Source organism: Convolutriloba macropyga, chromosome 5 (genome assembly GCF_964194025.1).
Source record: "Convolutriloba macropyga chromosome 5, txConMacr16.3, whole genome shotgun sequence".
Lineage (NCBI taxonomy): Eukaryota > Metazoa > Xenacoelomorpha > Acoela > Convolutidae > Convolutriloba > Convolutriloba macropyga.
In genome coordinates, this window is record NC_134472.1 from 11,396,519 (window position 1) to 11,411,117 (window position 14,599).

A 14,599-nucleotide genomic window follows, 5' to 3' on the forward strand; every position below is an offset into this window, starting at 1 on the left:
TCACTTCAGTATTTTCCTGAGTCAGTTAGTCTTTTAACGTTAGGTAAGTCATCTTCGGTAAGTCTACTTGTCAATTGTCTAGAAGTTTGAGCAATTAGAAATGATAATCTACAGATTTTTAGTCAATTCATATGAAACTTGAAGAAATCGGAACGTTACTGGAAATTAACTTCTAAAACGGGTAGAATACTATGTGATTTTCCGATCTGAACGCTTAATTGCTTAACGAGTGTAGTTGGGGAAAACTTTTGAACGACAGCTTTCTTAAAGCTGACGCCAAGCGTCGCGTCGTTCTTGAAGGTGAAAAGTCAACTTCAAAGTGAGGAAGTCAATTTTGAGAGTGAGATAAGTCACATGTGACCAAAAACGTAATCACGCGAATGAACAAAAACTCACTCGACAAGAGTGAGAAGTGACGTCACGCATTCCTTTCAGTTCAAATTGCCTGAACGAGTGAACAAAAACAGATTTGAAGTGGTTGTGACGTCATATGGTCATAACAAAAATCTTGACGACGAAAACATAGCGGGCAAATTTTGAACAACAGCTTTCTGAAAGCTGACACCAAGCGTCGACTCATTCTTGATCATAGCTCTCAAAAAAGTTGCGCAGCAATGGCTAGGGAGCTCTCGTCGTTACTCTGTCTAACCTATAAATCTTTTCAGAATCTATTTTTCCGATCGAGATTTGCACCAAATCGATCCCGTTTTTTCCCCAAACAATATTTGAAAGTAATTATATTGAGTCTGTAGGTTGATGAGTTAGGATATAGTTCCAGGTTTACGGTATCAGGCTTTAAGGTGTCACATTTCGGATCTAATCTGTTGAACCCCCCCCCCCCCCCCCCGCTCCGCTTAGTGGGCATGTAACTTCTACGCCCCCGGGCACACGCGCTGAACCGCAAAAGTAAGGTAGCACCTCCTAGTTTTACCAGGTAAAAATTCAGTTTTTGAGGCAACGTTACTTAAAATTAAAGTTCGGAAACAACTTTTGCACTATTGACTCCCTAAACTAGTTCTCTCGCCTATGTATGAAATTCAGATAATACGCAGCGTTCACTTACTGCGTATTATCTGAATTTATCTGAATTTCAATCGCAATGTAAAGTTGATGAACTCCATCCAGGTTTCACAGTAAAAAGAAAGTTGTCACAAGATGTGATATTAATTCCGGTTTCTTCAACTATGGCTATGTCACAATTTTTTTTACATCTTTTCTCTCTCTAATACTTAACACAAGTACAAAATGGCCATAGTTGTACAAACCTGAAACATATCTTGTGACAAGTTTTTTTCTGTGAAACTTGGATGGAGTTCATCAACATTACATTGCGATTTTGTTAAGTGATCTTTGCGTTTTACCTGAATCTCATAGGTAGGTAAGAGGACTAGTGTAAGGGATCAATGGTGTAAAAAATTGAATTTCTTCTTCGTAAAACTAGGGGGTGCACACTTCCTTTGGCCGTTCAGCATATTTTTAACATAGTAAAGTTGGGGGCAGCAGAAATGGGGGGGGGGGGGGCAGATCCACATTTTCATCAGAATTGAACAGCGAGCTACAAGTTTCAAAATTGCACAAGTTTCAAGTTAAATTAAAGTACTGAGCGCTACTTTCGCGTGTTAGGAGCACAGAAAAACTGTCAACTAAACAGAACGTCAATCACATTGTGTACAGGGATGCGAGAGTTATTACCTTGTATGCTCCCTTCTTTCCCGTCTTCTCAGTTCCCTCGTGTACAGGTGTCGCGGACCCGTTCATGTGAGTGAGAAGGCCTCCTCCGACATTGCCAGAAGTTCCCCCCGACTCCACAATGTCATCCAGTGGCCTCAATTCTTCCTGTCCATGCGCCAATAGACAGTCCGTGCCCATTGAACAAATTCCACCTGAGCGAAATGGAAATTTTGAACGTATAATAACCTGAATATACTTTTTACATGTGTGGATAGCATTACAAATAATGTGTACGACTTTACCATCAATTATAGACGATCATTGAGTCTACCGGAGGATGTGGGGTATAAAATTTCTTTGAGAAATAAAGAAATTTTCTCAGGTTATATAATTTCTAAGAACTTACATATCTCAAAACAAGGCAGAACAAAAACAAGGTCATACAGAAAATTTGAAGACTAAGATTACCCGGGGGGGGGGGGATTCATAGCACAATTAGGACAGAAATTTTAAAAATTCAAATCTTTTAACCTTGCTCGTAAGCGGTGCAGAGTTGGGTCTTGAAGGCAGGGTTCTCCATAGTTCTCAACTCGCCAGTTCCGTGCGCAAACGAGCAGTCGAGATCCATGTTGCAATGCCCTTTGGCGAAGTGGGTGCAAAGCTTCTTCTTGTAGGGTGTCAAACTCAAATCACTGCTGATCATGTTGATGTTCGCGGGCTGAGATTGCTGTTGCTGTATGGAATATGATGAATAATAATAGGCTATAGTTTATACTATTCTATAACTATTATTAATAACTATATCTCTCTGAAAAAAAAACACAAAATTACAAAACAAAATTAACAGAAAAATCTATGCAGCTTAATTAATTTAAAGGAGCGAAAACTCGAGCGGTTTTCAGCTCTCTGTTTAAATTAATGAATTGAAAATTGTAGCGAATGTGAATCACTAAATTACAGTTTACACTGTACAATTCGCACAAGTTTGAAAAGAGCATATGGTACGCTTCCATTTAATATTAGCGTAAATCAGTACAGCGCGGCATTTCTTTTAAGAAATTTTCATTTAAGAAAAACAATCACCATAGAGCTCAATTTGCAGTTTTATCAGCATAAGCTGTTTTTTCGTTAATTAGATCTACGATTTGGTGATTAAAGCGGTTTGCTACCACAAAAAAAAACAATAATTACTCACTAAAATTGAACTTCTTTTCATGACTAATAGATTATTGTTTTAAAAATCTCTCGTCACGCTGTTCTGATTTCTGAAATGACAATCTTCAACTGAAAATTAATCACATAAAACTTGGTCGGTTCACACTTTTACAGAAATTATTCACCACAAAAATGTGAATTAATTAACACCGCCGAAAAGAACAAAATACGTGACTGCTGAGAAGTCATTCGTTTCTCGTCGCAAATGCATCGTAGATTTGTAAAGGCATGGTAAAATAACTGAATATGACTCAGATACAGTAAAATGACAAAAAAAGATAGATTCGGTATGAATTATCAGTCACTTTAAGCTCATGTCATCGAAAAGGAGGCTCGTAACTAGCTCAGAAGCCAAAAAGCCTACCTGAATCAAAAACTAAGAACTCATTATTTTTTAATTGGCGACTATACAAACACAAGTGTGTTAGATATGTATATAAATATCGAAAAACAAATGGAAATCTATTTTGTTATTTAAATTATTCCATGAGAGCTGAAATTGGCTTTTGGTTAGCTCTTTCAGTTATGCCTCTGAGCTTAAGATGATCGACGTACGAGTTACACTCGAAGCACCAAACAGAAGAATCCATGAAACTGAGAGCCACAAAGTGTTTCTGCTCGTCTGAGTGAATTAGCATGTGTGCATTGGCGTATCTGCTACACAGAATCGCCTAAATCAACACAATACTTCATTGATTATATATCATTATAGCCCCGGCTTACTTAGTGTTGTCCCCCCCCCCCCCCCCCTCATCACCACATCACAAATATACAAACCATAATTGGGGCGATATGATAAATTCAACTGGAGGCTCAAAATGCACAAATTTAGTTTCGTTTGAACCTTGAATCACATTGAGTAATTGGAATGGCCTTAAGCGGTTGGTAGTAATAGAAATAAATTATCAGCCATTTAAAATGAGTAATGACACACCATTTAGTAAAACTTCTGATTTAATTGAATAATTGTAAAGCATGGCGTGCAAATTAGAACGCAAAGCAGCATAAAGATCGGAATAGGCAGTGAACACAAAAAGAGGCAAAATATAAAAATTAACAAGGAGGCTCGGTAATGTGCGTTTAAGGCAAAAAATAAATTTTAAAAGCACATTGTATCAAACTCGGAATACCATCAGATGAAATCCAAAATCACAATTTCAATTGTACAAAACTACAAAACAGATGCTACCGGTCCACAATAGAACTAGATAACAAGTCGGCAAGAAGCAAAAAAAAGACGAAGTTCAAAAACTCAGAAATTTTTAATTCAAAAACTCTCAAAAATTCATTAAAGACATTAGCTTTTTGACTAAAAACTTCTCGATAAATTTGCTTATAAAAGTCCTATACAGAAAAAGAGAAATTTATAAACAATCATCAGCTATTATCTGATTATTGTTCGGAACCAAATTAGTGAGGGGAGGAAATATATACTCAGATTGGTTTTTTGTTCACTAAATTCGGGCCTATCGATTTAATCATCGTAGAGTTGTGAGTGATATCATTAAAATTGCTGAATTGTTCAATCCGAGTATTTTGGTTAAAATTTATGCTTAATTTTTCCAAATTCAGACTTCGTCAAAAATGGAATCAAATATGCTTTTTTAGTCCACTTTCTTTAAACTTTGCTGGAAGTAGACACCCAAAACTGCGGACATATTCTTCGTAAGCTCAAAAAAGACCCAGTTGTAATAGCGCTGGCTTTAAGATTCCTCAGGAATTTTCAGTTTTTCGCATAACATTTCCAGTTTTTCGCAAATTTGAACTCGATACAAAATGCATTATTTATTTTTGATATAATGAAAAATTTTGTTTAAAAATTGATCTAATTCGCGAGTATGTGAACGATTAAGTGCTTCCTTAGACGCGCAACAATATTAGGGCTGATCTTGATCTCGCCATGGATCCTTACAATAAAAAATTTTTGATTTTATTGAAGCCTTTTAAAATATTCCGCATTTATGGTTTATTATGTTAATTATTGACAAGAATTTCAAATCAGGGCTCAAAGCTTAACAGATGCTATTAACAAAAAATGAGGCCCAACGAACACATATTATGAATTCAGAAATTATTTGACTTCTCATTGTCATCAAGAAGTCATCAAAAGTCTGAACATGTCTAAAAAAGCCAGTGCAGAAACACAATCCAAAACATTTGGACTGTAAAAACCGTTAAACGTACGCATTGTTCAACCAATAACAAAAATTGCCTTCACAAAAAGGTAACTAGCACTTTCGGTGCATTGTTCATTTTTATTGCATGAACACTGTGGTTTTACTTTTTCTAAACCTCACATATGTAACTCATATTATATGAAAATGTACGTCTTCACCGTTAGTTATTTCACCCTGCAATTTATAATATATCCCAAAATCCAACCAAATATTAACCTGAATCAAGTTTCATTTTTATCTCGATTGAAAAGGTCAAGTGACTTTATTTCCCGATTGAAATGGTCAAGTTAAGATATTGACGTACTTTGAGGGCAAACAAATCAGCAGGTCAAACAGAATTAACAGTGCCTTTGACAGAAAAGTTAGCGAAATTTATTTTGCCAGCAGCTACAGAAAGTTAATCTGCTAGCAGCTAGGATATGCAACTTTCATATCTAAATGTTTCTAGACTTTGTTCTCAATTAGAATTCCTACCATAGAGAGAACGAGATCAAAATCTCTATATAGTCACAATGTGATGCGTCGACGTTACTCAACGAGGCAGCAACAAAATGGCATCTTTTTAAAATCCAGCCAAAACTTACCAAACTCCGTGGTGGGATCCGCTGAACAAGGCTTGTACTTCATGACGCCAAACATCAACCCAATCAGTTGTTACATTTTTTTACCTTTTATGACTACTTTCCGTTTGACTCCAAATGTCATAAGAGAATCTAAACAATTGTTCTGGAGAAAGGCTGATCCCAAAAAATAACAAATATCGTCTTATTTCTCAATAACAAAGCGTTCGACTCAACAATAATTTTCCTCAATAACCTCAAAGATTTTAATATTTCCTTAATTTCGGTTTGTGAGAGAGTTGGTTATTGGCAATTTCGCAGAGACTAAGGTTGCTGCGGGCTTCAAAATTAGATTCTAACATCATCTCCTTAATGACTTTTCGAGTGACCTGCTTCCCAATAGCACCACTGTGAATGTGCTCGCCGTTTACGCCAATCAGTTAGCTAACGTGCGTAAATGTAAAATGCGGCAATTTTAGCCGCCGTATTGGGAGAATTTCCAGGCTGAGGAATTTACTTCTTAATACAGAACTTGAAGCTTTCTACTGTCACTATTGAATTGGAAACGGTTTTAAAAGTTTAAGGTTTTTAGTTTAATTGCCTTATTAGAGCCCAGTTGAGAAACAATTTGACAAGTCTAAACTTACATTTATTATTTGAAACCCTGACTTCAATTTCTTGAGTAATATCAGACAATAATTTATAGATAACAAATGCAGTAAAATGACTGATAAGGCATCTGAAACATTTATGTTCACACCTGTCACTTCAACCGAATTTTGGTATCCATTAATGGGACTTTTTATATTTGATTGAGACATAAATATCTCCAATTATAGGAATCTTCAATTCGGGTGAAAAATCAGGACAGCAAAAACTTGGACACCTGGACTTTATCGGTTCACGCCTGTCGTTCTTCCAACAAAACAAAAACGGTCCAGCGAAGAACGGCCCAGTTCAATCATACAAGTCCGGCAAAAACTATTTCAAAACATGCAAATTTAATGACAAAAAACTTTGAAGTATTGAGGAATTCACGACATAAAACGTATGGTACCCAAAAATTATCATAGGCGCAATTACCACCAAATCATGCTATCAATTTTCTCTGTCTGAAGTGTTCCGTTGTAAGCAAAGAAAAAAAACAAAATTCGGTATTTTTATTCCATTCAACAAAAATGATGAAGGTTCAAGGCATCAAACAGGGACGATATGAAGACTGTATTTTACTTTGTTTCCAATGAAAATACACTTCCATTCCCAGCTAATAAAATTTTGTCACAATTTGAGTTAAGACAATTAGATACAACTAACTTTAATTCTTAAAAATTATAATTTTTTCGCTGCAAAGCAAATGTTCAGCTGACTATACATAATGAGCGTCAATAGGTAAAACCATGCCTAGCGAATCACAAGGATAAACGCCGATTTAAAAGCTGTCACAAAATCAATAAGCCGATTGCCGATTTATGCATTTGCTACCTTTAGCTATAACACGGGGCTGAATGATAAATAGTAAACAACTGGTATTATCGTCATCAGGAAAACTCAAAGAAAATTATCTAAAATTTGGAGAGAATCCGGAAAATCAGGGTAATCTGGCAGTCTGATTTTATTGTTCCGGCACCCAATGCGAAGGTGGGGGGAATCCGATATACTGTTTATTTGAACGATCGATATACATACCATAATTGGGGCGATAATTTTCTGAATGTGTGTGTGTGTGTGTGTGTGTGTGTGTGTGTGTGTGTGTGTGTGTGTGTGGGGGGGGGGGGGGGGGTCGTCAATAACAAGCCAATAACTCGGAAGATATGATAAATTCAACTGGAGGCTCAAAATGCACAAATTTAGTTTCGTTTGAACCTTGAATCACATTGAGTAATTGGAATGGCCTTAAGCGGTTGGTAGTAATAGAAATAAAATATCAGCCATTTAAAACGAGTAATGACACACCATTTAGTAAAACTTCTGATTTAATTGAACAATTGTAAAGCATGGCGTGCAAATTAGAACGCAAAGCAGCATAAAGATCGGAATAGGCAGTGAACACAAAAAGAGGCAAAATATAAAAATTAACAAGGAGGCTCGGTAATGTGCGTTTAAGGCAAAAAGTAAATTTTAAAAGCACATTGTATCAAACTCGGAATACCATCAGATGAAATCCAAAATCACAATTTCAATTGTACAAAACTACAAAACAGATGCTACCGGTCCACAATAGAACTAGATAACAAGTCGGCAAGAAGCAAAAAAAAGACGAAGTTCAAAAACTCAGAAATTTTTAATTCAAAAACTCTCAAAAATTCATTAAAGACATTAGCTTTTTGACTAAAAACTTCTCGATAAATTTGCTTATAAAAGTCCTATACAGAAAAAGAGAAATTTACAAACAATATACGAAAACACAAATCATCAGCTATTATCTGATTATTGTTCGGAACCAAATTAGTGAGGGGAGGAAATATATACTCAGATTGGTTTTTTGTTCACTAAATTCGGGCCTATCGATTTAATCATCGTAGAGTTGTGAGTGATATAATTAAAATTGCTGAATTGTTCAATCCGAGTATTTTGGTTAAAATTTATTCTTAATTTTTCCAAACTCAGACTTCGTCAAAAATGGAATCAAATATGCTTTTTTAGTCCACTTTCTTTAAACTTTGCTGGAAGTAGACACCCAAAACTGCGGACATATTCTTTGTAAGCTCAAAAAAGACCCAGTTGTAATAGCGCTGGCTTTAAGATTCCTCAGGAATTTTCTGTTTTTCGCATAACATTTCCAGTTTTTCGCAAATTTGAACTCGATACAAAATGCATTATTTATTTTTGATATAATGAAAAAATTTGTTTAAAAATTGATCTAATTCGCGAGTATGTGAACGATTAGGTGCTTCCTTAGACGCCCAACAATATTAGGGCTGATCTTGATCTCGCCATGGATCCTTACAATAAAAAATTTTTGATTTTATTGAAGCCTTTTAAAATATTCCGCATTTATGGTTTATTATGTTAATTATTGACAAGAATTTCAAATCAGGGCTCAAAGCTTAACAGATGCTATTAACAAAAAATGAGGCCCAACAAACACATATTATGAATTCAGAAATTATTTGACTTCTCATTGCCATCAAGAAGTCATCAAAAGTCTGAACATGTCTAAAAAAGCCAGTGCAGAAACACAATCCAAAACATTTGGACTGTAAAAACCGTTAAACGTAAGCATTGTTCAACCAATAACAAAAATTGCCTTCACAAAAAGGTAACTAGCATTTTCGGTGCATTGTTCATTTTTATTGCATGAACACTGTGGTTTTACTTTTTCTAAACCTCACATATGTAACTCATATTATATGAAAATGTACGTCTTCACCGTTAGTTATTTCACCCTGCAATTTATAATATATCCCAAAATCCAACCAAATATTAACCTGAATCAAGTTTCATTTTTATCTCGATTGAAAAGGTCAAGTGAATTTATTTCCCGATTGAAATGGTGAAGTTAAGATATTGACGTACTTTGAGGGCAAACAAATCAGCAGGTCAAACAGAATTAACAGTGCCTTTGACAGAAAAGTTAGAGAAATTTATTTTGCCAGCAGCTACAGAAAGTTAATCTGCTAGCAGCTAGGATATGCAACTTTCATATCTAAATGTTTCTAGACTTTGTTCTCAATTAGAATTCCTACCATAGAGAGAACGAGATCAAAATCTCTACATAGTCACAATGTGATGCGTCGACGTTACTCAACGAGGCAGCAACAAAATGGCATCTTTCTAAAATCCAGCCAAAACTTACCAAACTCCGTGGTGGGATCCGCTGAACAAGGCTTGTACTTCATGACGCCAAACATCAACCCAATCAGTTGTTACATTTTTTTACCTTTTATGACTACTTTCCGTTTGACTCCAAATGTCATGAGAGAATCTAAAAAACTGTTCTGGAGAAAGGCTGATCCCAAAAAATAACAAATATCGTCTTATTTCGACTTATAACAAAGCGTTCGACTCAACAATAATTTTCCTCAATAACCTCAAAGATTTTAATATTTCCTTAATTTCGGTTTGTGAGAGAGTTGGTTATTGGCAATTTCGCAGAGACTAAGGTTGCTGCGGGCTTCAAAATTAGATTCTAACATCATCTCCTTAATGACTTTTCGAGTGACCTGCTTCCCAATAGCACCACTGTGAATGTGCTCGCCGTTTACGCCAATCAGTTAGCTAACGTGCGTAAATGTAAAATGCGGCAATTTTAGCCGCCGTATTGGGAGAATTTCCAGGCTGAGGAATTTACTTCTTAATACAGAACTTGAAGCTTTCTACTGTCACTATTGAATTGGAAACGGTTTTAAAAGTTTAAGGTTTTTAGTTTAATTGCCTTATTAGAGCCCAGTTGAGAAACAATTTGACAAGTCTAAACTTACATTTATTATTTGAAACCCTGACTTCAATTTCTTGAGTAATATCAGACAATAATTTATAGATAACAAATGCAGTAAAATGACTGATAAGGCATCTGAAACATTTATGTTCACACCTGTCACTTCAACCGAATTTTGGTATCCATTAATGGGACTATTTATATTTGATTGAGACATAAATATCTCCAATTATAGGAATCTTCAATTCGGGTGAAAAATCAGGACAGCAAAAACTTGGGACACCTGGACTTTATCGGTTCACGCCTGTCGTTCTTCCAACAAAACAAAAACGGTCCAGCGAAGAACGGCCCAGTTCAATCATACGAGTCCGGCAAAAACTATTTCAAAACATGCAAAATTAAGGACAAAAAACTTTGAAGTATTGAGGAATTCACGACATAAAACGTATGGTACCCAAAAATTATCATAGGCGCAATTACCACCAAATCATGCTATCAATTTTCTCTGTCTGAAGTGTTCCGTTGTAAGCAAAGAAAAAAAAAATTCGGTATTTTTATTCCATTCAACAAAAATGATGAAGGTTCCAGGCATCAAACAGGGACGATATGAAGACTGTATTTTACTTTGTTTCCAATGAAAATACACTTCCATTCCCAGCTAATAAAATTTTGTCACAATTTGAGTTAAGACAATTAGATACAACTAACTTTTATTCTTAAAAATTATAATTTTTTCGCTGCAAAGCAAATGTTCAGCTGACTATACATAATGAGCGTCAATAGGTAAAACCATGCCTAGCGAATCACAAGGATAAACGCCGATTTAAAAGCTGTCACAAAATCAATATGCCGATTGCCGATTTATGCATTTGCTACCTTTAGCTATAACACGGGGCTGAATGATAAATAGTTAACAACTGGTATTATCGTCATCAGGAAAACTCAACGAAAATTATCTAAAATTTGGAGAGAATCCGGAAAATTAGGGTAATCTGGCAGTCTGATTTTATTGTTCCGGCACCCAATGCGAAGGCGGGGGGAATCCGATATACTGTTTATTTGAACGATCGATATATTTGCCGTACAAAGATATGAGTGGTATCATTGGAAAGACCATTAACATAGCGCATAGAATATTTTAATTGTTTTTTTTTTCGAATTTCGTATTTATCGAAAAGTTATTGAAGTTTAGAACATTTTTCAATAATCAGTTAACAAAACACAACGTTCCCCGAGTGTGTATACATGCATTATTCAGACAACCTTTGTAGCGAAAAATTATTGGCCCCATATCTTGAATTTGAAATTTTCTAGTGAAACTTGAAGTGCCTGTGAGTTTCGAAAGCCTATCAATTTTATCATCAATCGTTGGATAATTTTTTTGACTTCGGAAATCTGGTTGAGGCAGCTCTTGGGCTTCATATGGCATTGAATGAGTTTGGAGCTAGTGGAAAATACAGGTTGGGTTTCCCTGTCTAGAACGCAGAAAGAAAGTGCCCGTTCTGTAAAGCAGGAGTTCTTGACATCTATGGTGATCATGCCATTGCGTGCCACGGTCGCGGAGACGCAATTGCAAGACACGACCGGATTCGAGATAAAAATCTTGTCTGCTTGCTCACCTGCGAACCTCTCACCATTAGAGATAACAAACATCATTCTAGAGAGCTTATCACGCCCCGGAGACATCTCTGTCCCTGCTTGGAAAGCGGGGAAACCTGGCGCATTTGAATACTTATTTCGTCGCTAAAATCCAACTCTCACTAAAGCGGCTACAAATGCAGGATACGCACTTTATTCGGCAGATGAACAAGAATGTCACTTCCATAACTGCTCAAAAATGGGAATGACATTTCTTCCTTTTTAAATCGAAATCCTCGGCCGAATATCGGCAACTTTTAAAAAAAACATAAGACTAAACGTCGGAAGAATTGCTCTCGAACGACTAGTGGGAGCTCTAATCAATTGCAGCCTGCTTCAGTCGGGGGGGGGGGGAGAGGGAGCCTCAATGGGACTAAGAAGTTCAATACTGGGCTTCAAATAACCACAGAGATTAACATATACCACTATTAAGATTTAAAGTGAAAAAGGTCACCAGTTTCGGCGCATTTTTCATTTGACTTTTAGTATTAAGTTGCCGCCAATTGAGTTCAGCAGCTTGAAATTGTGATTGAGAGAGAATTTTAGATCACGCAAAACACAAAAAGTCAAGGGCGTAAAAGTCACTCGACAAGTCAAAACGGTCAAGCGAAAATTTTGCAAAAAAGACACGTTTACAATAATTGCTTCTCTACGAGAGCAACCAAACACTCAAAATGTTGGCTGTCTTATATAATAGTTGTTCTTTTCAGTCGCAGGGGTTGTCCGTAGCATTCAGTGAACTCATACTTATCAATTACCGCTATTCGGGGATCAGCAACTATGTAATTAGCATGAGCTCCCTAGATATATTATATATTTTAAAAATTTTATATTTTAAATACTATTATATACTATTATTTATACTGCATTTATACTATTTTATATTTTAAATACTGGCCCAAACAGGGCTTTATCCATTGCTTTATCCATTGTAAGGATATTGACACCTTTCATACAAACTTGTTCTCAACCAATGAGCGGGGAGTAAGAACTGAAGACTGAAGTAAACCACAAGACAGAAATCAGAAACAGAAGATAGATATACCGTGAACATCGAGTGAAGTCATTTGTACGTAAGGTCAAAATACTACAACAATGGGCCGTCTCAGAAGTCATTAAACTCTTTTAAAGCATAAAACATGGCCGGCAGATTGCCGGAATAGCTGCGAATGAATAGACTTGCGTGCCGTATGATAGAGATAGAAACAGATACAGATATAAGTTGAAAAAGTTATCGACGCCGCTCAAAAAGCTATGTAAAAAATAAACGATAAATAAATAAAGCTTGTTAACATTCATTGCGCAGAAGCCTTTTCATTAGGGACCCTTATTACACATATGAGTTCCTCTCACCTTAAACTAATTCAAAATAAACTCAAATTTTAGAGTGCAAAAGTCGTTTTTATTGAGTGAGGTAAGTCACTTATGATCAAAATCTCATCACGCAAAAAACTTTTGCTAAAGAGAGTGGGAAATGACGTCAAGCGCGCAAAAGCAGTTATTGAGAGGATGAAGTCATTCAGAAAATTTGACTTTTCAGCTTTGAGAAGTCAACAAATGTAAAACGAAAAAAGAGCGACGGACGACGAAACAAAAAACATAGCAGGACAAGTCCTGACGTACAATTCAAAGAATGTTCATAAGATAAACAGAAAAACTAGACCTAGAGTGGACTATTAGTGAGTAGAGAAAACCAATTTGAGAAAAAGCAGATCAAAAAAATAGGAAAAAACTGAAAAACAATGTCAAAATGCCGCATGTGAACAAAAAAACCACTAGCGAGAAATGAAAATTCAATTCAAAAAAAAACTAGGCCTAGAATGAGCTGTGAATGGATTGGGAAAACGCATTAAAAAACCGATCCAAAAAAAACGAAAACACAGTAAACATCAAAGTGAAATTGCCGAATGTGAACAAAAAACCACTAGCGAGAAAGCAAATTTTTGTTCCAACATCGTTTTCTCACTCTACTTTAAAAATAGAGCGAAACATTTCCGGCTGCAAAAGCACTTGATTTTTCGCTCCATTGCCTGTTTCGGCGTGACCAAAATCACTACTCCAATTTCACTCTGTGAACAGATCTCAAAAAAAGACAGCGCCCCAATACAATTCAAAATCTTTGAATTGTAAAAAACCAAGAGCACCGCAATATAGCTACTCTCAGCTTACAGCTTGGCAGCTATAAAAATCAAAGTGCTCCCTGCAGAATTGTTTCTGATAACCAAGCTGATCTTTGCAATAAAAATGTGCATACAAAATTGTGTGAACGCACATCACCGAGCCACCTTGTGGAACTTTGTACTCTAATATCCTCTTAGCACTGACTGACCTTACAAGTGAGACAAATCCAAGTTTCCTGCTGTTGACAGTCTTGAAACTGGCAGGAACACTCCGCGTCCAGGTCGTTCTCAGAAAAGGAGTCCAAGTCCTGTTCGTTCATGGCCAACACATGGGCACAATCAAGTTTCACATTCACAGCAAACATTGCTTTATAGTAAGGCAATGATGGCAATTCTTACAAAAATTCTACTCAGTCAAGGTCCAAATGCAATTCAGATCTGAAAATCACGTAGTTTAATATAGGAGGTTCTTCAAAAGAACGATTGTTTAACCTGTTCGTATAAATATTGTTGGTGCTCCTAACTTATGAAAGAAAATGTCGAAAACAAGAGCCATGTTTATCTATGAACTGTTGCTTTACAAGATGAGATTCAAACTTCAACACTTTTGAGATGAAATATTTATAGAGGTAAAAATATATTTCAATCTCATATCTCTCATCTAATCTCTTTAAACCCAAAATAAAATACATGAAAAACTGAACTAGAACTGCTATGAACAAAGTGTGACTAGAATTATTCACAACGTTCACAATTTCACCAAATGGCGAAAGAAAACTAATTTTACAAACAGATGTTCAAACTATTGTGAACAATTATTGAGAGTTTATTGAATTGCCT

The 14,599-nt window shown here is 36.0% G+C and overlaps 2 protein-coding genes across 2 annotated transcripts in view; both read right to left on the minus strand.

Annotated features, from left to right (window-relative positions):
- LOC142339134 (uncharacterized) overlaps nt 1-2,511 on the minus strand; it is a 38,530-nt gene extending 36,019 nt beyond the window's left edge. The window contains exons 1-2 of the mRNA XM_075388883.1: nt 2,203-2,511; nt 1,693-1,883 (exon numbers count right to left, since the gene is read on the minus strand). Of these exons, the coding sequence (XP_075244998.1) occupies nt 1,693-1,883; nt 2,203-2,374 (363 nt within the window). The 5' untranslated portion in view covers nt 2,375-2,511. The remainder of the gene's footprint in view (nt 1-1,692; nt 1,884-2,202) is intronic.
- Nucleotides 2,512-3,263: 752 nt separating this feature from the next.
- Nucleotides 3,264-14,429, minus strand: LOC142339794 (NAD-dependent deacetylase sir2A-like). Its single transcript, XM_075390063.1, has 2 exons — nt 13,969-14,429; nt 3,264-3,557 (listed from the first exon to the last, which is right to left on the minus strand). Exons 1-2 carry the CDS (start codon nt 14,122-14,124, stop codon nt 3,366-3,368), a joined length of 348 nt encoding a protein of 115 aa, XP_075246178.1. The 5' UTR covers nt 14,125-14,429; the 3' UTR covers nt 3,264-3,365.
- Between the last annotated feature and the right edge of the window lie 170 nt (nt 14,430-14,599).